This window comes from Phyllobates terribilis, unplaced genomic scaffold (assembly GCF_046119375.1).
Source record: "Phyllobates terribilis strain yellow unplaced genomic scaffold, ASM4611937v1 Scaffold_7__3_contigs__length_470593459, whole genome shotgun sequence".
NCBI lineage: Eukaryota > Metazoa > Chordata > Amphibia > Anura > Dendrobatidae > Phyllobates > Phyllobates terribilis.
In genome coordinates, this window is record NW_027362767.1 from 275,194,617 (window position 1) to 275,222,072 (window position 27,456).

Below are 27,456 nucleotides of genomic sequence, written 5' to 3' on the forward strand. Positions count from 1 at the left end.
TGGCTCTGTTATTGTGGCCCTTCGCCTGTGTGGCTCTGTTATTGTGGCCCTTCGCCTGTGTGGCTCTGTTATTGTGGCCCTTCGCCTGTGTGGCTCTGTTATTGTGGCCCTTCGCCTGTGTGGCTCTGTTATTGTGGCCCTTCGCCTGTGTGGCTCTGTTATTGTGGCCCTTCGCCTGTGTGGCTCTGTTATTGTGGCCCTTTTCCTGTGTGGCTCTGTTTTTTTTGGCCCTTCGCCTGTGTGGCCCTTCGCCTGTGTGGCTCTGTTATTGTGGCCCTTTTCCTGTGTGGCTCTGTTTTTTTTGGCCCTTCGCCTGTGTGGCTCTGTTTTTTTTGGCCCTTCGCCTGTGTGGCTCTGTTTTTTTTGGCCCTTCGCCTGTGTGGCTCTGTTTTTTTTGGCCCTTCGCCTGTGTGGCTCTGTTTTTTTTGGCCCTTCGCCTGTGTGGCTGTTTTTTTGGCCCTTCGCCTGTGTGGCTCTGTTATTGTGGCCCTTCGCCTGTGTGGCTGTTTTTTTGGCCCTTCGCCTGTGTGGCTCTGTTTTTTTGGGCCCTTCGCCTGTGTGGCTCTGTTATTGTGGCCCTTCGCCTGTGTGGCTCTGTTATTGTGGCCCTTCGCCTGTGTGGCTCTGTTATTGTGGCCCTTCGCCTGTGTGGCTCTGTTATTGTGGCCCTTCGCCTGTGTGGCTCTGTTATTGTGGCCCTTCGCCTGTGTGGCTCTGTTATTGTGGCCCTTTTCCTGTGTGGCTCTGTTTTTTTTTGGCCCTTCGCCTGTGTGGCCCTTCGCCTGTGTGGCTCTGTTATTGTGGCCCTTTTCCTGTGTGGCTCTGTTTTTTTTGGCCCTTCGCCTGTGTGGCTCTGTTTTTTTTGGCCCTTCGCCTGTGTGGCTCTGTTTTTTTTGGCCCTTCGCCTGTGTGGCTCTGTTTTTTTTGGCCCTTCGCCTGTGTGGCTCTGTTTTTTTTGGCCCTTCGCCTGTGTGGCTGTTTTTTTGGCCCTTCGCCTGTGTGGCTCTGTTATTGTGGCCCTTCGCCTGTGTGGCTGTTTTTTTGGCCCTTCGCCTGTGTGGCTCTGTTTTTTTGGCCCTTCGCCTGTGTGGCTCTGTTATTGTGGCCCTTCGCCTGTGTGGCTCTGTTATTGTGGCCCTTCGCCTGTGTGGCTCTGTTATTGTGGCCCTTCGCCTGTGTGGCTCTGTTATTGTGGCCCTTCGCCTGTGTGGCTCTGTTATTGTGGCCCTTCGCCTGTGTGGCTCTGTTATTGTGGCCCTTCGCCTGTGTGGCTCTGTTATTGTGGCCCTTCGCCTGTGTGGCTCTGTTATTGTGGCCCTTCGCCTGTGTGGCTCTGTTATTGTGGCCCTTCGCCTGTGTGGCTCTGTTATTGTGGCCCTTCGCCTGTGTGGCTCTGTTATTGTGGCCCTTTTCCTGTGTGGCTCTGTTTTTTTTGGCCCTTCGCCTGTGTGGCTCTGTTTTTTTTGGCCCTTCGCCTGTGTGGCCCCTTGTCTGTGTGTTCCTCCTATGTGCATGGTACTTTAATGTATACACTGCCGGATGTTCTCATCATAGAAATTTTTCCTAGACAAACGTGTGAGAACCCGCTTGCTCCTTATATACAATGTATGTCTTGGGCTTCGTGCCAAGATGACGGCTGATAAGGTCACCATCATGTTGCGTATTTCATGGCGTGGTGCTGGCATTGTGTGATATTCCTGTGTGATGCTGTGCTGGTGGGGAGAACATGAAGTATTTATCTCCTATTTCGAGTAACAGTGGTCTAGTGGCTGGCATGGGTGTTTGTCATATGACTGATCAGTTGCTTTCATTTTTTAGCACCTGAAAATGAAAGAATAACGGGCAGTGATCCACAGCCGCCATATAATGATCACATGGATGAACATTAAGTAGATCCCTGATATGTAGTGTTGTGTGATCCGTGGTTTAGTCACTAGCTCATACAGTCAGTCGGGCATGTTGCCATATTTAGGTCTGTTCTCGTCTTCTTCGCTGCAGCCATCCCTTCTGTGTAATTAGCGGCTCGTAGCTGCGGGCAGTCATTACTGGTTGTTGCTTCGGGCAACATCTGCGACGTGGCGGCCCCTCTGTCCTTTATTGTAACAGGAGGGAGGTGGTGTGGGGTCTGATTGTGCTACAGGTGGTTTCATGGTCAGGACGTTGGAGGTGGCGCCGCTCATCTCCGATAGGGGTCCATGTCTTCTGTGCTGTCCATATCATGGCAGACACATGGCTGTAACATTTATGCATTGTTTCTCCTCAAATATTTTTAGGATTTATCAGTAAAATTGTTGAAGTGTGAATAATAGCTGGCCGAGTGATTAACCCTTTCATGAGGCTTCAGTTGTCATACAGAACTCACACACAGCTTGGGGGCATCCTGAGTATTTTTGATCTTCAGCTCCTGGTATATTATGGTCACTGTGGGGAGTGGAGCGTTTCTATACGCCATAGGCCAGATGTCTGTCATCTGCGGAGTTCCTTCCTGTATTTAGGATTATTAATCATTCATCCAATCAGATGACAGTGTAACCTGCTGACCTTGGGTGGGGGTCTGGCTCCCCAGCACAACCCTGTCTACTGACAATACTGGGGATAGAACATGTTTTCCAGTTCTTCCTCTCATATCGGCAGCTGACTTCATCATCATCGGCCATCATCATCTTCCTCTTCCTGACAGTTTATATGGAGGTGGACTCCATGCTCGGGGACAAGTAGGGAGCAGTCATAACGGTCCTGCCACAGATAAGAGGAGCTAAATGGAATGTTTCACCTTCTCAATGGAGGAGACATCAAGGGATACTTATGTCCCCCGCAGTGGGGCTGCGTCCCCTTGCACTGAGGTGATTTGGGGCCTTGGTTTCCATCTCTAATATGTGCGGCTGGCGGAGTTTGATGAGTGGATTGTATCTGGTCCTTAATTGTCCATTCCCACCAAGCGTCCTGTTTCGGGAAGGGGGCCTCCGCCGTGGTATTTTCCATACGGCCTGGTGTCAGGCTCAGGTCCCCCATAATTCATTCTGGTGGTATCTCCCCTCCTGATTTATATGTAAATGAGCGGCAGAGCTGATTATCCGGATGGAGGGTCCAGGGGCACGGCGAGATGGGATTTATGAATTCCTAAATCGTTTATCGCCGTCATAGCAGCTTTCTACAGACCATTCACTGCTCTCAAGAAAATGGGATTACGTTCACCGACGTCTATAAACTTTGCTATATCACTCCAAAGCTGCCGCAATAATTCTCACATTTGCCATCAAAACTTATTTTTCTCTCCTGGTTTAACCCTCTTTGTGCCGGCTCAGAGTGGCGTAGTGCTGAGTTTTGCTGATGAAGACGGTGAGTGCACACTGTGGCAATGCTACTCACTTGGGTGCGAGATAAGGTATCACACAAACAGTTTCTGTTTACAAGTCCGGCTGTTTATTTAAGTCCACATAAACCGCACCACAGGAAAACTTAAATGCAGCCCTACAAGGTACAAAACACAGGATATAATAAGTCAGTTTAGCTGCGGGTTCAATTTGAGACAGTTCTCTATCCATGCAGGTATTCCCAATGGAATTATAGCCAGGGCTATGGAGTCGGTGAGCCAAACCTCCGACTTCTCAATTTCCATGACTTCGACTCCCTCACACATGGCTCATGTTTAAAGGGAACCTGTCACGTCCTAGTTGCTATGTACACTGCCCCCATTGCTTTGTTAGTGATGCAATGTGCATCACTAATGAGCTTTTTTCATTAAAATCAGTGGTAGTATAATGATTTTATAACTTTAAATATACTTAGATCCTACCTGCTCATTCAGTCATAGGGGTGTGATTCTCATATTCAGTCATGGGCAGGCGCAGCATTCACTCACTGCTCACACCGTCCATGTATTTGAATACTGCTCCCGGAAAGGTTGCGTCTAGATTGGGGTTGATTTTTTTTGAGGCCCTCAATCCAGCAACTGAGATCTAGTCTCATAAGCAGTGAAGCGTCTAGATCAGAGGTGATTTTTTTTGAGCTCCTCAATTTAGCCTCCGATCTAGATGCTTGACTGCTGAGGAGACTAGATCTCAGTTGCTGGAGTGAGGGCCTCAAAAAATCCCCCTCCGATGTAGACAGTTCAGCACTGACACCACTAGATCGGAGTAGATTCCAGGATCCTCATACTCACTGCTGTCTAGTCGCCTCTACTGGCTTTTTATTGTTTTTCTTATGTATTTTTATGAAATTGTTCATGTTTTATTGGAGCAAACATCACAAGTCAAAAATGATTTTTTTACACTGTTATATAATTTATGTATTTTTACACTGTTATATATTTTATGGATTTGGGCAAAACTCTTTTTTTTTTTTTTTTTTTCTTTCCCTCCTGATTAATGAAACTTACATTTTTATTGTCACTTTATGTAATATAAAAAAATTCCCCTTATCACTGATTGTTCAGTTTTGCCAGAATGTGACTCTTCCCATTTGTCCACAGTCCTGTCCGCAGCACCGACATTGTGAAGAGTGGGCGGAGCTCCGCGGGGAGAGGCGTAAAAGAGAGCCCCCGACAGTCACCATAATGTACAACACAGAAGTGACAAATTATTACAGGAATGTCTAAGGTTACTGGAGAACACTGCTGTTGTTATAATTTACGCCATTTTTGTGCTGTACATTCTGATGATTCTGTCGGCTGCTCCGTCACTGTCACCACCCTCCCCGCAAAACTGCTCCTAATCTTAGTTTGAAGTTGATTTTTTGAGGACCTCACTCCAGCATCTCCATTCTAGTCACATCGGTACTGAACCGTCTAGAGTGGAGGCTACGACCAGGTCCTCAAAAAATCACCTCCGCTCTTCTCGCCTTACTAGTGAGCCGCCTAGAATGGAGGCTAAAATGAGGTCCACAAATAATCATCTCCAACCTAGACGGCTCCATATGGAAATGGCTAGAATGCAGTTACTGCAGTGCGGGGATGTAACGAGGCCCCGGAATAAATGAGATTACAGGTGGTTTGTTTTATTGAATAGTAATTACGTTATATACGAGGGTCAGTCAGTAAGTAATGCCTCCTATTTTTTTTTTCTCCTTTTAATTGGCAAGAAATTCAAATGCAATTACATAGGTTGAAAACCACAACATTAACGATTAATTTGTCACTTTTCAATATAATCTCCATCCATTTCCACAGTCTTGGTCCACCGTTTAACAAGGGCATGTATTCCAGCATGGTAAAAAGCATTCTTGGGACCCACCGTCCACAAACTTTTCTGTATCCCAGTTGTCCAATAATTTTCATCACACTGCCTTTACTGAGGCAGATAATGCCACACAATTCATCTGCAATCACCCGGTGGTCACCACGAATGATGTCATCGACTCGCTGAATGTTGCTTGGAGTCACTGCGGTTACTGACCTGCCACTCCGCATTTTGTCAGCCAACGGTGATGGCCCTTCAGCTGTGTTACAGCGACGAACCCATCGTCTAACAGTACTGACATCCACTGTTGCATCACCGTACACATTTTTCAGTCTCTCATGAATTCGAATGGGCGTTTCACCTTCTGCATGCAAGAATTCAATCACAGAACGTTGTCTAATACGAACATCGATGTCAGACATTCTGCAAACGGATACAGTCCTGCCACCTGTTGGTGCCGGAAGTTGCAATTGCTGTGGATTGGAGAAGAAGGTTTGAGGAATTGTTCCAAATTCGAATATTTAACATAACTACCTTATTTAAGGAGAAAAAAAATAGGAGGCATAATTATTGACCTTGTGTATATATAATTATAAATACATTATCAATTATCACTGGAGAACTGTTATAATTTAGGCCACTTTTGTGCTGTACATTCTGATGATTCTGTCGGCTGCTCCGTCACTGGCTGAGACTTGTGCACATACAGGAAAGTTTGAATTCTATCAAAACTGAACTATCAGAGCTATGTGTAATTTTTTGTATTACAGAAAGTGATAATAAAAAAAAACCTCACTTTATTAATTAAAATAACAATTTCGCCGAGCTTTCTCCCTCTCACCCTACATTAAAGGGGATATCCGTTCCTGTCGTTCAGCTGCCTCTGCTGATGTCACGTCGACAGAGATGAGGCCTCTTTTCCACTCCACTGTGTTGACAGGGCGAGACTGACTACGTCATTCTGATTGACAGCTGTATTCCCACTGTCTAACTGGTGGAGAACAGTGTGCAAAATGCAGTGGTCAGTGGGGCCCCCGAAACTGAATAAGGCACTGGGAGAAGATAAAAAAGAAACCTCTTTATTGGTATTGCTATGCCCACAACGTGTTTCTGCAGTGGTCTGCTGCCTTCATCAGGTGGAATTATGGGAGAATGGCAGAAACAGGCACTTTATACATAAAGCAAAGGAACTCGATGGGAGGTACCAAACAAAACTAGGTACTTAACCCCTTAATCACTATTCATGAAAGATAATTCAAATTTATACCAAAAGAAGCTAAACAGACATTGCAGGTCAATATCCACACATTATAAACTTACTGTAAAGATATAAGATGTGAATATTAGCGGCAATGCATTAAAAACACATACATATGAAAAATACATATATAAACAATAATAAATAATATACATAAAAAATATACATAAAATTAGTGAAGCATATCCATAAATATCTGCACCTCAACCGATTCTTTATCTCAGAAATATTAATGATTCATCTACACACATTATCAATCGCTAGATTCAATCCCTCCGGATATAATGTACCTAATTTAAAAATCCAAAAATTCTCTTTCTTCATGAGATAATTAAGCCGATTTGTTACATTTTCAGGGATTTGTTCTAAAATTGTGAGTTTCAAGCTACTGGGATCTTTCTGATGGACAGTCAGAAAGTGCTTGGAGACACTATGTTGCACATACCCATTTCTAATATTAGAGCGATGTTTATTGAGGCGGACCTGCATTCTTTGTATGGTCCAGCCCACATATTGCAAACCACATCCACATTGTAACAAGTAGACCACATAGTCAGAATGACAGTCCGTTTTGCAGGTAATGGGGAATTGCTCACCAGTGGTTTGCGAGGAGAAGGACACTGCCCCATGATTAATGGTGCTACAGCATAGACAACCAGGGGATCTGCAAGCAAAGCAACCTACTCCTTCTTGCCTTTGCCTACCAGATCCCCGTACTGAAGCTGCAGATTTCAATTTTGTATTACTGGGTGATATAAAGGACCGTAAGCTCCGATTCTTCCTATAGATGATCCTGGGTCTGTATGGCAAATGCTTGTACAAAACCGGATCGCCCAACAAGACACACCAATAACGATTTAATAATTTCTGTATATACATTCTAGATTTATTAAAAGTGGTCACTAAACTCCAATCTCTGTACCCTGTGTTCGCGTGCTCACATTTGGGGTCAGAAATTCGAGCCAAACATAATTCCTGACTAAGGGCTTGATTCTTTTATGTGCATCCCTAATCAATTTCTTTGGATAACCCTTCCTCAAAAATCTTTTTTCAAGGACATCAGCCTCCTTTTCAAAATCGTCATCCTGCGTACAATTTTTTCGTATACGCCAATACTGGCCATACGGAATATTCTTAATCCACCTTGGAAGATGGCCACTGTCAAACCTGAGGTAGCTATTTACATCCACAGTTTTGAAATGGGTGGACGTGGAAACATTCCCCAAATCATCCAACTTCAAAACTAAGTCAAGAAACTGTATAGAATCACTTGACATGGATACAGTGAACTTAAGACCCCATGGGTTACTATCCAAAGTTTCAAAGAAATCCTGGGCTGATTTTTCCGTCCCTTCCCAGATAAAGAACAGATCATCGATATAACGACGATATAATCGTATACGACCTTGAGTTAGAGGAGAAGACATGATGAACAAATATTCAAAGCGCCCCATGAAGATATTCGCGTAGCTAGGAGCTACCCTCGTCCCCATAACTGGTGGAGAAGGCTGTCAATCAGAATGAGTCAGACATCACTCTCTGCCCCGTCAGCTGAGGCAGCTGAATCCCCGACAGGAACGGTCTGTGACTGCTCTGTGAAGAACGCCGCCGGGCACAACAGGCCGGTAAGTAGCAATTACCTGCCTGTTAGTGCTTGGGCACATTTTTTGTTCTTCATAAAGTCCTGAATATCCCCTTTTAAGGAAGGGTGAAAGGGAGAAAGCTCGGCCACTTTGTGTATTTTTTTTTAAATTAATAAAGTCAGTTTTTTATTATTGCTTTCTGTAATATAAAAAATTACACATAACTGTGATTGTTCAGTTTTGATAGAATTCTAATTTTCCTGTATGTGCACAAGTCTCAGCCAGTGACGGAGCTGTCGGTGCTGCGGACAGGACTGTGGACAAATGGGAAGAGTCACATTCTGGCAAAACTGAATAATCAGCGATAAGGGGAATTTTTTATATTACATAAAGTGACAATAAAAATGTAAGTTTCATTAATCAGGTAAAAATAGAATTTTGCCCAAATCCATAAAATATATAACAGTGTAAAAATACATAAATTATATAACAGTGTAAAAAAAATCATTTTTGTCTTGTGATGTTTGCTCCATTAAAAACCTGAGCAATTGCATAAGAAAAACAATAAAAAGCCAGTAGAGGCGACTAGACAGCAGTGAGTATGAGGATCCTGGAATCGACTCCGATCTAGTGGTGTCAGTGCAATCTACTGCTTGACCTAGCAGCGGGGCAACCTGACCACTGAACTGCTGCTCCTCCTTCTATTGCTGTGTCATATACACGGTGTTCCAAATTATTATGCAAATAATATTTTCTCAGATTTTCCCAAATTACTTATATGAATTGCAGTCATTGTAATTTTCCAGTCAAACAACTATTAGAGTACAATTGAAAGGTTTTTGTACAAACTGCCTATGATAACAGTATATTTTTAAAAAAATAAAACACTCAAACTGCACTCAAAATGCATGTTCCAAATTATTATGCACAGCAGAGTTTTCAACATTTTCATTTTAATAAAGAACAAAAAAATGGTCATTTTTGAAATTATAAGCATTAGCAGGTTATTACAAACTGAAATCAAACAGTTTTCAACTCAAAACTTTATTCTACGTGATGTTACATTTGCACATAGGGCCCCTTGTTCGAAAGGAGCTTCTGAACTCTCTCATTCATTGAATTTGTCAGGTTTTGGATGGTTTCTGCTTCATTTGTTTTGCATGAGGACAGAATACCCTCCCAGAACTGTGGCTTAGATGTGAACTGCCTCCCGCCATCATAGACACTCCTTTTGATGATGCTCCAGAGGTTCTCAATGGGGTTGAGGTCAGGGGAGCATGGATGCCACACCATAAGTTTGTCCCCTTTTATGCCCATAGCAGCCAGAGATGCAGATGTGTTATGTGCAGCATGAGATGGGGCATTATCATGCATGAAAATGATCTTGCTGTGAAATACACGGTTCTTCTTCTTGAACCATGGAAGAAAGTGCTGTTTGAGAAACTCAACATACATTATGGAGTTCATCTTTACCCCTTCAGGGATCCTAAAAGGGCCAACAATCTCTCTCCCCATGATTCCAGCCCAAAACATTACTCCACCTCCTCCTTGTTAGCGCCGTAGCCGTGTTTGCATGGGGTGTCCATCAACCAGCCATCCTCCACTCCATCCATCTGGACCATCGAGATCATTTCATGCATGATAATGCCCCGTCTCATGCTGCACATAACACATCTGCATCTCTGGCTGCTATGGGCATAAAAGGGGACAAACTTATGGTGTGGCCCCCATGCTCCCCTGACCTCAACCCCATTGAGAACCTCTGGAGCATCATCAAAAGGAGTGTCTATGATGGCGGGAGGCAGTTCACATCTAAGCAACAGCTCTGGGAGGGTATTCTGTCCTCATGCAAAACAATTGAAGCAGAAACCATCCAAAACCTGACAAATTCAATGGACGAGAGAGTTCAGAAGCTCCTTTCGAACAAGGGGTCCTATGTGCAAATGTAACATCACCTAGAATAAAGTTTTGAGTGGAAAACTGTTTGATTTCAGTTTGTAATAACCTGCTAATGCTTATAATTTCAAAAATGACCATTTTTTTGTTCTTTATTAAAATGAAAAGGTTGAAAACTCTGCTGTGCATAATAATTTGGAACATGCATTTTGAGTGCAGTTTGAGGTTTTTATTTTTTTAAAAAATATACTGTTATCATAGGCAGTTTGTACAAAAACCTCTCTAATAGTTATTTGACTGGAAAATTACAATGACTGCAATTCATATAGGTAATTTGGGAAAATCTGAGAAAATATTATTTGCATAATAATTTGGAACACAGTGTATACATTGTATATGGAGCTGTCGTGAAGGCGCCGTGCTTCACCTTGTCATATATTTTATAACACAGGTATTCATTAACAATTACGGATTTATCTTGAAACCTGGTAATCAGAGATTTGTCTTCACTGACCACTGGGGACGCCGTTCTGCTACCTCCTTGCCCCGATCTGTCATATTTCACCAACGCCCTGCCTCCGTCTCACCAGGATCTGTTATATTTCACTTACTGGTGAGGAGGCGGCAGGAAGTATCTATCATCACTGACTGCCAGGGGCGCCGTCCTACCTGCTCCTAGCCAAGGATATGTCATTACTGAACCAAAAGCGCTGTCCTGCCGCCTCTTCACCAGGGCCTCCTGACCGTCCTGCTGTCTTGAGTTTTGCCTAATCTTTCTCCAGTTGCAGAATTTAACCCTTACATTGCTGTTGTGATTATTTTTTCCTTTGCTTGTTGATCTTCCGGCTGTTGCACGGCGTCCGTCTGTTGCATGCTGCGATGTCACCCTCGCGGGATCTGCAGCACTTGTTTGTAAAGGTTTATGGCAAATTGTGGCTCTGGATTCCATATTACAGCTTATGATATATGGCTCCGCTGGGCATCGAATGTATATTCGGCTAACATTACTGCTCTGTGTTAGGTGATTGCTGTAAATATTCCTAGAACTGGCGTGTACCGCGGATGGCGGCAGTAAGGTCGCGATCATTTAACCGCTTAGTTTCACACAGCGATTATAGTGATGGAGGGGTTTTATTATCTACGGCTACAAAGTGCACTACATCGCTTACATCTCAGTGATGTCAGACGCCATCTTGTCCTCTAAATGCTACAGGGTTACATGTTCTTTGGCACAGGGGCGGAAATAATGGGGAAGGAGTATATGGTGATAGTTGAGGCCGGGAGCCTCCAGGGCATTTCAAGTACAGGAGGGCAGAGGGATATATGATAGGTGAGGCTGGGAGCCTCCACGACGTGTCACGTACAGGAGGGCAGGGGGATATATGGTGATAGGTGAGGCCGGGAGCCTCCACCACGTGTCACATACAGGAGGGCAGGGGGCTATATGATAGGTGAGGCTGGGAGCCTCCACGACGTGTCACTTACAGGAGGACAGGGGGATATATGGTGATAGGTGAGGCCGGGAGCCTCCACCACGTGTCACGTACAGGAGGGCAGGGGGATATATGGTGATAGGTGAGGCTGGGAGCCTCCACCACGTGTCACGTACAGGAGGGCAGAGGGATATATGGTGATAGGTGAGGCCGGGAGCCTCCATGACTTGTCACGTACAGGAGGGCAGGGGGATATATGATGATAGCTGAGGCCGGGAGCCTCCACGACGTGTCACGTACAGGAGGGCAGGGGGATATATGGTGATAGGTGAGGCCGGGAGCCTCCACGACGTGTCACGTACAGGAGGGCAGAGGGATATATGGTGATAGGTGAGGCCGGGAGCCTCCACGACGTGTCACGTACAGGAAGGCAGGGGGATATATGGTGATAGGTGAGGCCGGGAGCCTCCACCATGTGTCACGTACAGGAGGGCTGGGGGATATATGGTGATAGGTGAGGCTGGGAGCCTCCACCACGTGTCATGTACAGGAGGGCAGAGGGATATATGGTGATAGGTGAGGCCGGGAGCCTCCATGACGTGTCTCGTACAGGAGGGCAGAGGGGTATATGATGATAGGTGAGGCCGGGAGCCTCCACGACGTGTCACTTACAGGAGGGCAGAGGGGTATATGATGATAGGTGAGGCCACCACTTTTGCTTGCCATGGAGAAGAGACATATTTTCACAATGTGAAAGTGATTTTTTTTTTTTTTTTTTTCTCAGACAGTTAATTGCACCGAGTGTGACAACCCCGTATCTGTGGTGCTTATTGTCTGCGTGCCCGTATAGTGGTGATATGAGCAGGTAGTGGTAGCGGGGGCATTACATGGCCGCTCTCTCATTTATGTCTTGTTTCTCCACAGGTCACAACTAATGCCGAGACTGAAGGCATCGCGCTCCCACGAGTCCTTACTTAGTCCTAGCTGTGCAAGTGAAGCTCTAGATCTCAGCATGGAAGAAGAGGTAGTCATCAAGCCCGTCCACAGCAGCATTCTGGGCCAGGACTACTGCTTTGAGGTAAGTGGCTACCATCCACCAATGTGCAGAACCCATAGAAGCAACTGACAAGACTGGAACAACTTGGCGCATCATAATGGTCCACATTATTCCTGGCTGCGTGACCACTCATCCCCATTTACTGGTCCTATGAAACTCCTCCACATCCTGGACCTTATGTGAGGAGTCAAAACAATAGTGGATGTCTGTCCTCCATAGTTTGGTCTTTGTGCTCTGCATTCATCCCCTGAGCCCAGTGGCTCATGTGGCAGCAGATTGCAGGGGGTGCGAGGTAAGAATGAGATGGTCAGTGATGCACATATACATGGAGCAGAAGCTGCAGACAGCTTTTCCCCATGTAAATCATCATATTATCTTGCAGGTTGGCATCTCCTGCCTTTGCTGCACCAGGTGGGATTGTGCCGCATGATATCAACTGTTCAGCCTGCTTGTTAGATTACGTCCTGGGGACATTTATTGGAATAACTAGATGGTGGCCCGATTCGAACGCATCGGGTATTCTAGAATATGTATGCGGCCGACCGGGCGCAATCAGCAGAACGTTGTTTAAATTTGGCGCCGAAATCGCTGATTGGTCGCGGCCGGCAACCGCGACTAATCAGCAAAACGGTGTTTAAATTTGGCGGCAATATCGGTGATTGGTCACGGGTGGTGGCCGCGACCAATCAGCGAACTGTGTTAGTGAGGACCGGAGAGCTTGTTTAAATTTGGCGATAAAATCGACCAATCAGCAGAGCGTTGTTTAAATTTGGCGGCAATCTCGCTGATTGGTCGCGGTCGGCCGGCGGCCGCGACCAATCAGCAGAGCGGCGTTTAAATTTGCCGGACATCTCGCTGATTGGTCGCGGTGGCCGGCCGCGATTAATCAGCAGAGCGGCGTGTAAATCTGCCAGCCATCTCGCTGATTGGTCGCGGTGGCCGGCTGCGATCAATCAGCACAGCGGCGTTTAAATTTGCCGCCCATCTCGCTGATTGGTCGCGGCTGGCCACCGCGATAATCAGTAGAGCGGCGTTTAAATTTGCCGCCCATCTCGCTGATTGGTCGCGGTCGGCCACCGCGACCAATTAGCGTCGTATTAGTGTGGGCCCGGGAGCGGCGCATCCCGACCGGCGGCGCCGCTCCCCGGTCCTCCGTTCACACTTGCTGTCGGGAGATCAGCGGGCCAAGCCGCTGATCATCCGACGTTAGCCGCTGACCTCCGTCCGCCAGATGAGCCGCTAACGGCCGCCATCTTTTTTCAGAAATCCCGCGGCGCTGATTTGCCGCTGCCGGACCAATGAGCGACGCGGGATTTCCAGGACAGACAGACAGACGGGATAAGACAATTATATAGTAGATGTGGTTACTGGGGCCGTCTCCTAGCCTTGTCCTCAGCATGCAGATCTTGCCTATTGTACAATGGATGTTGGGAGAGCACACCTGGACAGTCTGCTAGTCCTCAGCCAAGAGCTCTGATGGGAGGAGTATGGGGGGGCTTGTGGTGGTTCCACCTTACCCTGAGGGTGAGACTACAATAGACATCTCACTGATACTCCAACATGGGGCTGGCTCCCCATGCCACAACGCACGGTGGCTCCACACCCTGAGACTGGGGTCATTATTAATTTGTGCTTCACTTCTAATGATACAGCAGAAAGTCGCTGCTACTTTGATGAAGCAGCTTCTTGGCAACCACAGATGGGACATGCACAGGACACTACGTGGCTCCCCGCCTGTGATTACGGCTGACTGATTGTTGCTGACGTCACTGATAATGACGGGCACCTGACGTCATCTGCGATCAGCAGGAAGCATTGTTCCCAGAGCATACAGAAGACGTGGGCAATGAGAGTTTGCAGCGGGATCTTTCCAGGTCAGCGCTGACGTGACGACTCGGGAGTCAGCCAGATATAAGCTGACAGTCAGGGCTAAAGGCTGAGCGCTGCCGCCAACCGGGATGAGTGCTGCCGCCATCCAGGACTAGCGCTGACATGAGCATCAGACTGCAAATATCGAGTGTATTCTGCATTGCTAGCTGACGCCTGCTATGAGCCGCCATTATTTCCATGAGTGATGGCGCTAGCTGCTTCTATTCCGATGTACACAGTAGTGATGAACACACTATAAGAAACTGTAGGAATTCCTCACTCTGGCAGCAGCAGTTGAGGTAGGTACAGGCATGAGGTAGCTTGGTGCAAAACAACAGTAGATTTAGTAACCCCTTTCTGACATGCGACGTATCCATACGTCCCTGTGGCCTGGTACTTATTGACCAGGGATGTATGCATAAATCTAGGCGATTGTTCGCGCGCGATCGCCGCCAGTTGTCAGCTGATTCTGACACCTGGCACTCAGTGCTAGGAGCGGTGCCGCTCCGATCCCGGCACTTTAACCCGCTAGATGCTGCGATCGCAGGATTTAGCATGCAGCCAGAGGGAAGAAAGCCCCTCTGCCTTTGGATCGGAGACCCCGCGACATCATCGCGATGGCCCAATCGTTGCCATGGTGACCCGATGTCTTCATGACAACATGCGGGTCACCAGTGCTAGGTTAAGTTGCCAGATCATGCACAGAGCATGATCTGACGACTGTGTGTCAGTGCAGAACTGACAGTTTGTGTAGTATAGGAATGCCTATACTAATACAAGCAATCAGCCTGCAATTACTGACAATCCCATAGTGGGACAAAGTGTAAAAGTGAAAAAATTTGTAAAAATATTTTTTAAAAAAATTATATTGTACCCATAAATAAATATTTTTATGGGAAAAAAAAAGTACACATATTTGGTATGCCATGTCCAGAACGACCTGACCTATAAAACTGTCCCACTAGTTAACCCCTTCAGTGAACACCGTAAAAAAAAATTATACTGTATCATGATAACACCGAACAAAAAGTAGAATAAAACGCGATCAAAAAGACGAATATAAATAAAAATGGTACCTCTGAAAATGTCATTTTGTTCCACAAAAAAACAGCTCCATCAGCGGAAAAATAAAGTTATAGCTCTCAAAATAAAGCAATGCAAAAATAATTATTTTTTCTATTAAATAGTTTTTATTGTGTAAAAGCCCCAAAACATAAAAAAAAACTATATATGTGGTACTGCTGTAATCGTACTGACCCGAAGAATAAAGCTGCCTTATCAATTTTACCACACGCGGAACAACATTAAAAAAAAAAAAAAAAAAAAAAAACACCATAAAAACAATTCCTAAATTGCTGGTCTTTGTTCATTCTGCCTCCCAAAAATCAGAATAGAAAGTGATCAAAAAATGTCACGTGCCCTAAAATGGTACCAATAAAAACATCAACTTGTCCCGCAAAAAACAAGCCATCACATGATTGTTGGCTGAAATATGGAAAAATTAGCGCCTTTTAGTGTGTTACAGCTGCCAAATATAAAAACCCGATATAAATCTTGTATCGCTGTAATCGCACCGACCCTTAGAATAAAGTCGCCTAATCACTTATACCGTACGAGGAACGGCGTAAAAAATAAATAAAACCAATTCTTCACCTGCTGTTGATTTGTTCATTCTGCCTCCCAAAGATCGCAGTAAGGCTCGGCGCACATTTATTCTGCACTCTGCGCTTACACCGGGATTTCCGTGTAAATCTCTGAAATACAGGATTCAGACAGAACCCCCGGCAGAAGATTCCCTGTAATGAGGCAGGTGGAGTTACTGTGGACGCTGTCTGGCCTGTGATCCGTCGGTGTCTGTCTTTTTAGGTGTGCATAAAAGTGCCGTCGCACAGAGTTTTGTGCACTTCTGAAAAGAACAACGCTGAACAGAGGCCAGAGGGAGTCCAGAGTAACTCTGCTACCTCATTATAGTAAATGGATCCCTCGGGGGTTTTATCTGAATCACGTTACTCTGAGATTTAGATGGAAACCCCGATGTAAGTGCTCAGCGTAGAGCGCAGGATAAATGTGATCCAAAATGTTATGTAAAGTGTTTCCAACAAAAGCTTCAACTCAATCCACAGAAAAAATGCAAGTCCCCACTCAGGTCCATTATCTGTTATCGAAAATATAGGGGCTTCCATGTTACTGGTAGCACAAAGGCTCTGGCAAAGCGCCATTGCTCATCACCCCCCAAAAGAAATTGAGAAAATTCTGCGCTCCCAAATCCAAATGCCCCCTCCCTTCTGAGCTCCAGTGTGTGTGCCTAAACCGCAGTTAGCATCCACATGTTTGGCATTTTCTGTAGCGATGAGAGCCCACCTAATTTACAAGTGTGTCTCTAGAAGCACGAGCTGGGCTCAACGTACTGGTCACTACAACAGTACATTTGCAATTTTCACTCCGCAACATCCGCTGCTGCTTGTTTCTGGAAAAGACCCATGGAGTCAAAATCATCAGTACACCTGTAGATAAATTCCCAAAGGGGTATCATTTCCAAAATGGAGTCACTTGAGCGGAGAATTCTGCTATTCTAGCACTTGGGGGCTCTGTATATGGAGTCCATATACTATTCTAGAAAAATCTGCGCTCCAGGAGGCAAATAGCACTCTATCCCTCCCGAGTTTCGCAGTATGGCTAAGCAGTACTGTACAGCCACATATGGGGTATTTCTACATTCAGCAGAAATTGTGTGACAAATTTTGGTGCCATTTTTACCCATTTCCCAGTGTGAAAATGTAAAATCTGGGGCTAAAAAAAACTTTGGTGGTAAAAATGTACAGTGCTTATTTTTTTTCTTCACTTCCCAATGGTATAACATACTGTGATCCACCTGTGGTGTCAATATGCTCACTGCACCCCTAGATTAATTCATTGAGGGGTGCAGTTTGTAAACTGGGGTCTCTTTTTGGGGGGGGGTCTGCTGTTCTGGCACCTCAGGGGCTCCACCAATGTGACATGACACCCTCAAACCAGTCCAGCAAAATCTGAACTCCAATATGGTGCTTCTTCCCTTCTGAGCTTTGCACTGTGCATCAAAAGTAGTTTTTGACCACATATGGGGTATCGGCGTACATGTGCAATTTTTCCTAACAAATTTTTGGGTCCATTTTCTCCTGTTAACCCTTTTGAAAATAAAAAAATTGGGGCTAAAAAAAAAAAAAGTTAAATGTTTATTGTTTTCTTCCACATTCCAAAAATTCCTGTGAAGCACATGAAGGGTTAATAAAGTTCTTGAATGTGGTTTTGAGCACCTTGAGGGGTGCAGTTTTTAGGATGGTGTCACTTTTGGGTATTTTCTGTCATGAAAGCCCCTCAAAGTCACTTCAAATGTGATGTGGTCCCTCAAAAAATGGTTTTGTACATTTTATTGGAAAAATTAGAAATCGCTGGTCAACTTTTAACCCTTCTAACTTCCTAACCTCTGGTCAGACTCTCCCAGCAGACTGTTCATTATAAGGCCTGTTTCAAATGTCCGGTTATTTCCGGTACCGGAAAAACCCGTACCGGAGATATCCGTTTCCATTTGCACCTGCGTGGCACACGTGTGCCGCATCAGGAGCACACGTACCAGCGTTTGGGAGTCAGTGTACAGTTAGCGCTGTTGCCAAGCGCAGGGTGCTGAACGCTGCCCTCATCATGTTCCCCTGCTGATGATGAGAGTAGTAGTCTGCTCCCGGTGTCTCTACCTGTAAAAATAAGAATAAAATAAAAAAATCCATATACTCACTTGTCCTAAGTGTCCCCCGCTGTTATCCATGCGGCAGCTCAGCAGAGGAGCCGGGGAGAATGACTCCTGCTGCACTGAGCTCAGTGAGTGACAGGACACCGCTCGCTGAGTGCAGCTCCGGGGCTCGCCGCTGCAGGAGTGATTCTCCCCGGCTCCTTTGCTGAGAGGTCACATGGATTACAGCGGGGGACACATAGGACAGCTAAGTATATGGATTTTTTTATTTTATTCTTATTTTTACAGGTGGAGGCATGGGGAGCAGACTATTACTCTCATCATTATCCCCTCATGGTGCTGAACGCAGCGCCAGCAGGGGACTATGATGAGGGCAACGTTCAGCACAGCACCCGGCGCTTGGGAACAGCGCTGACTGTACTGCTGATTCCCAGGCGCTGGTATGTGTCACACGGATGCCATCCGTGTGCGGTACGTGTTTTACACAGACCCATTGACACGAAGGGTCCGTGTGATCCGTGCTGCCGGCCAAAAACGGACATGTCTACATATGGATCACATGGACACACCGTCCGTGAAAACACACTGACATGTGCGCAGACACATTCATTTGAATGGGTCTACTTGTATCAGTGTCTCCGGTGCGTGTGGACACTGTCACCACATGTACTGGACACACTGACGTGTGAAAGAGGCCTAACACAGGTCTTTTCCTCCTTCCATACACAGAGCTTCCTGAGGCAGAACTAGCTGCCTTAAATAGCCAGTTCAAAGTCCTGGAGCTGCAGGTGAGGGAACAGCTAATCCCTCCCAGCTCTAATGGCCGTTCCTAAAACCCGGCTCATTAAAAACACCTCTCAGCAGTATATGTGCTGGAGCCTGCTGCTCCGGGTCCTACATCACCAAGGCTTGGCACCTCGGTGACCCCCATACCTCCCGTCCATGACCTGTCCAGCTTCCACCTTACAAAATGTATCTCAGGAATCTTGAGCTGACAGTCTACAAGTGGTCAGGGTGTCAGCTACACAGGAGATTGCAGTAATCAAAGGGATCACATCAGTTCTCCATGGAAAGTGTCATGACTGCCAGAGCGTCCATCGTGTCACCCACAGGAACAAAGCCACCCCCATTATCAGGAGCTGGGCACCATCTTTACTGGGGTCTGGTGGCTTCCACTCATTGAAATTGTCTTCCTTTGCAGGTCACTGCATCATCCGGCAGTAAATGTTTTTCATGTCGCTCAGCAGCTGAACGGGATAAATGGATGGAAAATCTGCGCCGTGCTGTTCACCCCAATAAGGTATTTATCACATAAACAGGGCACCATTTTCCCTGTCCCCCACCCCCACCCCCATCGTACTCCCCTATCTTAAACCCCTGTGTCCCCATACCATTCATTGTGAACACGGCCCCACTTTCAGGCCAAGAAGAAGCCCTCCCACATTTGTATACTACATGACTGCTTCCAGGGTCACCTCTGGACACCCCCGCAGTCACCTTCTTCCTGCATGCACTGACCGCACTTCTCACCTGCAGGATAACAGCCGCCGGACGGAGAACATGCTGAAGCTTTGGATTATAGAAGCCAAGGACCTGCCAGCCAAGAAGAAATATTTGTGCGAGCTTTTCCTGGACGATGTGCTGTACGCCCGAACCACCTGCAAACTGAAGACTGATAACGTCTTCTGGGGAGAGCATTTCGAGTTCAACAACCTGCCAGCTCTGAAGAGCGTCACCGTGCACTTGTACAAAGAGACGGACAAGAAAAAGAAGAAGGACAAGAACAACTACGTGGGCCTAGTCAGCATCCCCATCGCTGCCGTCACTGGCCGCCAGTTTGTGGAGAAGTGGTATCCAGTGGCGTCTACAAACACCAGCAAAGGGAAGTCAGCGGGTCCCATGATCCGCATGAAGAGCCGCTACCAGAGCATCAGCATCCTACCCATGGAGCTGTACAAGGAGTTCGCCGAGTACATTACCAACAACTATATGGTGCTGTGCTCCAGTCTGGAGGGCGTCCTCAGTGTCAAAAACAAGGAGGAGATGGCGTCCGCCCTCGTGCACATTCTCCAGAGCACCGGGAAGGCCAAGGTAAGAACGGCCTAGACACACGCATGATATGCAACACATGACGCTCCACCTGCAGGAGCACAACTGCAGCAAGAGGGCTCCACCATCACACATGGACCATCTGTATAGAAGGGAGATCTGAGCAGGTACGCCCCCTTATATAACCAGCCATAATGAGGTGGCCTGTCACTATGTAGGTAGAGCAATGATTTGTAGACGCCAGTGGTGTAATAATCTGCAGATATATCACTATGTATCCGTCAAGAGGTAGAGGAGCGATGCTCAGCAGATCTGTAGAGGGCAGCGATGTAATCTGCAGATCACTGTCAAGAGGTGGAGCGATATTCTGCAGAGATCAGTGGTGTAATCTGCAGTATGTATCTGTCAGAAGGTAGAGGAGTGATTCTCTGCAGAGAAGTCAGCGGTGTAATAATCTGCAGGATGTATCACTATATATTACGTCGTACAGGAGCAGGATAAATCACTATGTATCTGTCATGAGGTGGAGGAGCGATGCTCTGCAGAGAGGCCAGTGGTGTAGCATTCTGCAGGTCATATGACTATGTCCCGGGCAATGAGGAGGTCAGGCGGTGTGTGTGTCCCTCCGGAGGTGTCAGCAGCGATGTCCTCGTGTGACTGTGTATCGGTCTCTCTCGGGGTCGGTGATGATTGGTGATCAGTGATCTGTGCCGCTGATGCAGTAGAGCGATGTGTGTACATGTTGGTGCTAATTATCCTGTTCCTCCCACTCCTGTTTTCCTTCCTGGCAGGCATCCTGGCAGTGTCTGTGGGTGCTGTCACTGCTGGGCCCCCGGCTGGCAGCGGGCCCCGTCTGCACGCTCGCTCTGCCAGGCTGGGGTTTCCACACTTCCTGACTCATGTTCGGGGGCAGCGTCTGCCTGTGGATCTGGTCCCCCCCGTGTCCTTGGCACTCTTCCACTGAGAAGGGGTTCATCCTCTGTCTTTACGTGTGCCATCTCTTGAGCCACCGCTTCTCAGATTTGTCACAAACTTGGAGCCAACAGAGCGCTGCTGTTTATTGATGTTATTAAGGGGGTTTTATGCTACCTGGACAAGCCCTTTTTAAATGAAGTATTTCCTCTTTTACAATTAAAAAAAACAAAACCTCGGCTCCGGTGCTGCTCCAGTGACGTTGGCACTGGGGTTTGCGTGGTATTGATAAGCCATGTGAGCCGTGCAGCCAGTCAGCGGCCACTTATTGGGCTGCTGCGCTCTCACTACTACCGCTTGTCGGACGTAAGTGAGAGCCCAATATACAGTCCGGGCACTGAGGACAGAATGACGAGATCAGTCATCAGCAGGGACATGTTACTAATTATGTCCAAGACCCCCTATATTACATATGTGGGTGCTCTGCTGTACAGGCGACTGTCCCCACATGTCACATCTTGTCAGGGTGCCCCTATGTTATATATATGGGTGCTTTACTGTACAGGAGATTGCCCCCAGACATCACACATCTTGTCAGGGTGACTCTGTTATATATATGGGTGCTTTGCTGTACAGGAGATTGCCCCTAGACATCACACATCTTGTCAGGGTGCCCCTATGTTATATATGTGCGTGCTCTGCTGTACAGACATCACACATCTTGTCAGGGTGCCCCTATGTTATATATGTGCGTGCTCTGCTGTACAGACATCACACATCTTGTCGAGGTGCCCCTATATTATATATGAGGCTCATTGCTGTGTCTGAGGCTGGATGGTGCTTGCTCCCTCAATCTCCTTGCAGCGTCATTGCTCTGTCGGCCTCTGCGGCTCCTGCACATCCAGTGGCATCCCAGTCTATGAGATCCCCCACCTGCTGTGCATGAACTGCAAAGAATCCTTTCGCTCTGTACCTGTAGCTTTGTAGTAAGGCGAGAGCATAATCGCCCACTCCTCAACCGAAATAACCAGCGTGGATAGAGAGAAGTAGCGCACTTGGCGTACATCCCCTGCGGCGATATCTGGGAAGACCGATGAATATTAATCTCCCAAATGTTTGCGGTAGAACAAGTCCCCGTCCGCCATGTCATCATGAATTATGCCTTGAATGCCTAATCTGTCACTTACCTTCCCCGCCGGAGGATCCTGAATGATGCCGCTGCTCCAGGGTGGGGGTGAGGAGGCAGGAGAGGTGCAGTGCGGGACATGGCGGCTGTGGACCGCTCAATTAGACAACTACTCCCATCAGCCACGATATTCTTACTGACAGGCGATACAACACTGATATCTGGTGACGCCTGTCAGGGGCAAGAATATTAACCAGAAACAGGCAATTATTCAAGTTGATGTGGAAGCAGGAAAAATTGGCAAGTGTAAGGAAGGCTCTGAGCAACTACAGCTAGCGTCCGATATTGCGGAGTCTCCTCCATCTTGCACACAGCTGGTGCGGCTTATCCCGGGATGTGTGACATCCGCCCTTCTATATTCTCGCATGTAGGACGGTGCAGTACCAGTCCTCCTGGCCTTGTATACAGGGGCTGGTCATCATTTGAACCAGTTTTTTGGAGTAAAACACTTTGAGAAGTCTCAAAATTAAAAGAAATATTCCTCCAGTCCCTGGCACAAGGTGCTAAAGAGATTCTCTAAATTCAGTACGTAGCGTGCACCTATTCTTACATCTTACCCAGCGACTACCATCATTGCGTGGTGTGAATAACGCCAGTCATAATGGGAATCTGTCTGCAGGGTTTCATACCCCATACAATCCACATGCACTTGTAGCTTTTTCATAGATGTCCAGAAATCCCTTTACACGGCCGGTCTGTTCCTTCATTAGGCCTCGCTCAAATGAGCGCATAACAGAGCTGTGTGCTATCCGATGTTTTATCGATTAGCACTTGGCCCAGTGTTCTACTATGGGGCAGTGCACATCAGCGATTGTTTTCTCATACCGAATCGGCATGAGTAAATAATCGCAGCATGCTGCGATTGGCAGCGAGACTCGGCTAACGCGCACCCATACAAGTCTGTGTACGTGTGAAATATTGGACTCCTCTCGGAAGTCATCCCAGTGTAATCCTATATACGCAGTCAGGCCATGGAGAAATTACCTTCTCTGTTTCCTCCGCACCGGTGCTGTGATTCTGTCATGCGAGAGGACCGGAGCACAGTACACTGACACTCATCTCCCACTCACAGCACAGCTGGAGCTCTCGCATCAGATGCTATATGCCCGTGTTACTCCAGCCTTAGGCTACAGCCCCACTGTCAGTATTTGGTCAGTATTTTTCCTCAGTATTTGTAAACCAAAACCAGGTGAGGAACAATCAGAGAAAAAGTATAATAGGAACAAGTGCACCAATACTGCATTTTTGGCTCCCAAATAATAAGGAAAAATACTGACCAAATACTGATAGTGGGGCTGTAGCCTTACTGAGAAATCAGCATTAGAATTTATATGCAGATGAAGCTAAAGGACTATGGTATATCTGAAGCCTCTTGTCACTCCAGCTCTACTCACCGCCCTCATGCTGAGATGTTCCCTTTAATGAATTGGCCCTTATAGCCTTTAACAGGTAGGAGGTATTTATCTCCAAGAATCAGATGTTGTTGCGGTGGAATATTTTGGTATTACATATTCTGTGCATCCATTGTGTTGTCGGGGAGTATAACCTCTCCTTCCATCATGGACACTTCTGTCACGTCCTTGACAGTGAATCCTGCAGAAAGAGATTCATCTGTAATCAGAGCGAGATGGCCAGGACAAAAAGTGCTGCGAGAAGAGAACCAGCCGATGCGAGGCCATTAACCACTATAATGCCCCGTCACTGGTCATTGATCTCCTGCCTTGTGCGTCTCCCGGCCTCCCGTCTTGTGCGCCTCACGTCACCCCTGGCTCTCCTCTCTTGTGCACCTCGCGTCACCCCGGCCCTCGTCTCTTTCGCGCCTCGCGTCACCCCCGGCCCTCGTCTCTTTCGCGCCTCGCGTCACCCCCGGCCCTCGTCTCTTTCGCGCCTCGCGTCACCCCCGGCCCTCGTCTCTTTCGCGCCTCGCGTCACCCCCGGCCCTCGTCTCTTTCGCGCCTCGCGTCACCCCCGGCCCTCGTCTCTTTCGCGCCTCGCGTCACCCCCGGCCCTCGTCTCTTTCGCGCCTCGCGTCACCCCCGGCCCTCGTCTCTTTCGCGCCTCGCGTCACCCCCGGCCCTCGTCTCTTTCGCGCCTCGCGTCACCCCCGGCCCTCGTCTCTTTCGCGCCTCGCGTCACCCCCGGCCCTCGTCTCTTTCGCGCCTCGCGTCACCCCCGGCCCTCGTCTCTTTCGCGCCTCGCGTCACCCCCGGCCCTCGTCTCTTTCGCGCCTCGCGTCACCCCCGGCCCTCGTCTCTTTCGCGCCTCGCGTCACCCCCGGCCCTCGTCTCTTTCGCGCCTCGCGTCACCCCCGGCCCTCGTCTCTTTCGCGCCTCGCGTCACCCCCGGCCCTCGTCTCTTTCGCGCCTCGCGTCACCCCCGGCCCTCGTCTCTTTCGCGCCTCGCGTCACCCCCGGCCCTTGTCTCTTTCGCGCCTCGCGTCACCCCCGGCCCTCGTCTCTTTCGCGCCTCGCGTCACCCCCGGCCCTCGTCTCTTTCGCGCCTCGCGTCACCCCCGGCCCTTGTCTCTTTCGCGCCTCGCGTCACCCCCGGCCCTCGTCTCTTTCGCGCCTCTTGTCTCCTGACCCCGTTGCAATCTGTAGTAACAATGCAAAGTCCAGGGTCCCCAAAAGCTACTAGTTTATGTCCAGAAGCCGAGGGCTTAAGTTGTGGATGACCTTGTGGCCGGTGACCTTCTCCAGTGGAGGATTCGGGAGCTTTCATAGTCGATGAGTTTTTTACGCAGCCGCCTAAACACGATGAGACACATAGTGACAGCCTGATGTGTGCGGTCAGAGCTAGAGGTGCTTGCAGACTCAGTGCCGAACTCGTCAGCCTCTCGCTGAATGCAAAGCCATGTAAAATAACCACAGTTTACAAATGTCTCCTGTATAGAAACTGCCAGTGTGAACATAGAGACTGATACTCCAGTCACTTCCAGAGCTGCGGTCACTATTCTGCTGTTACAGTGCCGGCAAAAAAAATCTTTACACTTTATATCTTTACGTATAAAATCCACATCATAATTTCACTTTTTAAAAGTGTACACAATGGGGGAGATAATAAAAAACTGTCTAATATTAAAGCTGGCTTTGTTGCAAATATCAACCAATCAACGCTCAGTTTTCACTTCTCTGGTAAAGCAAAAGCTGCACTCTGGTTGGTTGTTATGTGCAGCTCAGCCAGTTTTGCTATTAGGCAGTCTTTTATTATCTCCCTCAGTTTTTTATTATCTCCCACAATGGGTCGAAAGAAGCTTAAAATGGAAGAGAAATCCCGTGCCTTGACTCTGCTCGAGAAGGGGGATTCGGTGATTGCTGTAGCTAGAGATCTGGGAGTGTCAAGAGAAGCAATTTATCAACTGAAGCGGTTGGCGGCATCATTGCCTCCTGGGATGGTACCGCAGAGGAAGTCAGGCTCTGGCGCACCTAAGAAGACTTCACCAAGTACTGATAAGCTTCTGAAGCATGAAGTGATGTCACATCCTTCTATAACTGCCGTTGAAATAAAAAACAAGGTATTTCCTAAACCTGCAGGTATGTTTCCCTGCGTGCGCAATCCTTTAATCTTACATATACTACAGCCGGTTCTTTAGTTTATTTTTTTGTTTTCTCTTTATTAGCCATTCACATCCAGCTCCCATAACTTGCAGAAATATTGTGAATTCACAAAAACCTTATATTTTGTAAGTCTTGAACATTTTTTCTCTTTCCCTTTTCGAGCTTCTTGTTGTTGTATATTGGTGGCACTGCTCTGCTATCATTCCTCTAATTATAGATTGTCAATTTCGTTTTTCCATTATTGCCTTATGTCATAATCATGTCCCTGACATAATATAATTGTATTATTACTAATTGGCAACGTTGTTTTACCACTATTTCTTCTATCATGCCTATACATACGGGATAATTATTGTTATTTGGTTATTATTATTTTGCGTATTGATTGAGTCCCTGATAGAATATTGTATGCACAATTTTACTCTGTCAGATTTGTGACATACTGTTTCTTATTCTATTATTCAGAATATATCTTGAAAAAGACCAAAGAGGTCGAAACGTTGATATAATTTCAAGGGATCTATTTTCTGCAATAAAGTTATCTTGCATCAATATCACTGGAGTGCCGAAGTTCTTTTAGTAATTCTCCTGTGTTATATACATAAGTTCCTCTGTCATCATATATCACGTTAGATATGTACTTCCGGGTGTCATCACATCACTTACTGTATTTTCACTACTCACAAAAAGTTAGGGATATTTGGCTTTTGGATGAAATTTATGGAAAACGTAAAAAGTTCACACACTATAGTGACATTTTATCATGAAAGTAGGGCATTTAAGTAGAAGCATGCAATGGTGATTTCAAACAATTTATTGAAGCAAAAGCCAAAAGTGGGTATTACCCCCCCCAAAAATGTCAATGTCTCAATAATTTGTCATGTGGCCTTGGGCATCAATTACAGCTTGACAACGACGTCTCCTGCTGTTCACAAGTGGAGTTCTTGTCTGCTGAGGCCTGGCATCCCTCTCTTCTTGAAGGGTGGCCCTCAGGTCAGAGAGGTTCTGGGGTACAGAGTTAAGAGCCTCTACATGGCGACTCAGCTGATCCCATAGGTTTTCTATGGGATTCAGGTCTAGAGAAGGTGCAGGCCACTCCCCAGTCTCCAGCAGCCGTTTCCTAATTATGAAACCTCAATGAGCTGGAGCATTGTCATCCAGGAAGATGAGATTAGGCCTGTGGTGCTCATGCCGAGGCACAATGACTGGATTAACAATGTTATTCAAATAGCAGGGGCTTGTCATTGTACTATTCACAGTGTAGGGCAGTTCTGTACTGACTAGACACACCTGCCCACACTAAGGGTATGTGCACACGATCCTTTTTGGCAGTGCTTTGAACACCGCATAATCTATGCTGTGTCCAAATCGCTGCACACAGGTGAAGCCGCATGTGTTCATTGGCCCCACAATGGCAGGTACTGTTCATCAATTGTTAGGTGTCGTCTTGGTCTCATGATGTCAAAATGTGAACAGCGTGATGAGGAGGACTGTTTAATACCAATTCTAAGTGAACCCCCAAAATTTGTTGGGTGATTCATGGATCAAACACTTGTTGTGAATTTTGCCATTAAGCTCCTTGTTAGAGAACAGCAAGTTGTGCAGAAAGTAGTGAAACACTGAACTGAACAGTTGGACATGTGCATTCAAAGGTTTAGAGACGGTCACATTAAGTTCACCTGAAAAGGTTAGAGTGAATTTTAGGAACATCCTGAAATTTCACCTGTAAGCCAAATATCACAAACCTTTTGTGAG

At 46.9% G+C, this 27,456-nt stretch overlaps 1 protein-coding gene across 9 annotated transcripts in view; it reads left to right on the forward strand.

Annotated features, from left to right (window-relative positions):
• Positions 1-27,456, forward strand: part of DAB2IP (DAB2 interacting protein) — a 221,494-nt gene that overhangs the window by 138,991 nt on the left and 55,047 nt on the right. For 8 of the 9 annotated variants that reach the window (XM_073640836.1, XM_073640829.1, XM_073640830.1 and 5 more), the window contains 3 exons: positions 12,272-12,425; positions 19,199-19,297; positions 19,534-20,088. In XM_073640836.1, coding sequence (XP_073496937.1) covers positions 12,282-12,425; positions 19,199-19,297; positions 19,534-20,088 — 798 coding nt within the window. In that variant the 5' untranslated portion in view covers positions 12,272-12,281. Of the gene's footprint in view, positions 1-8,039; positions 8,061-12,271; positions 12,426-19,198; positions 19,298-19,533; positions 20,089-27,456 lie in introns of those variants that run through there. The other variant, XM_073640831.1, reaches the window with a different exon arrangement.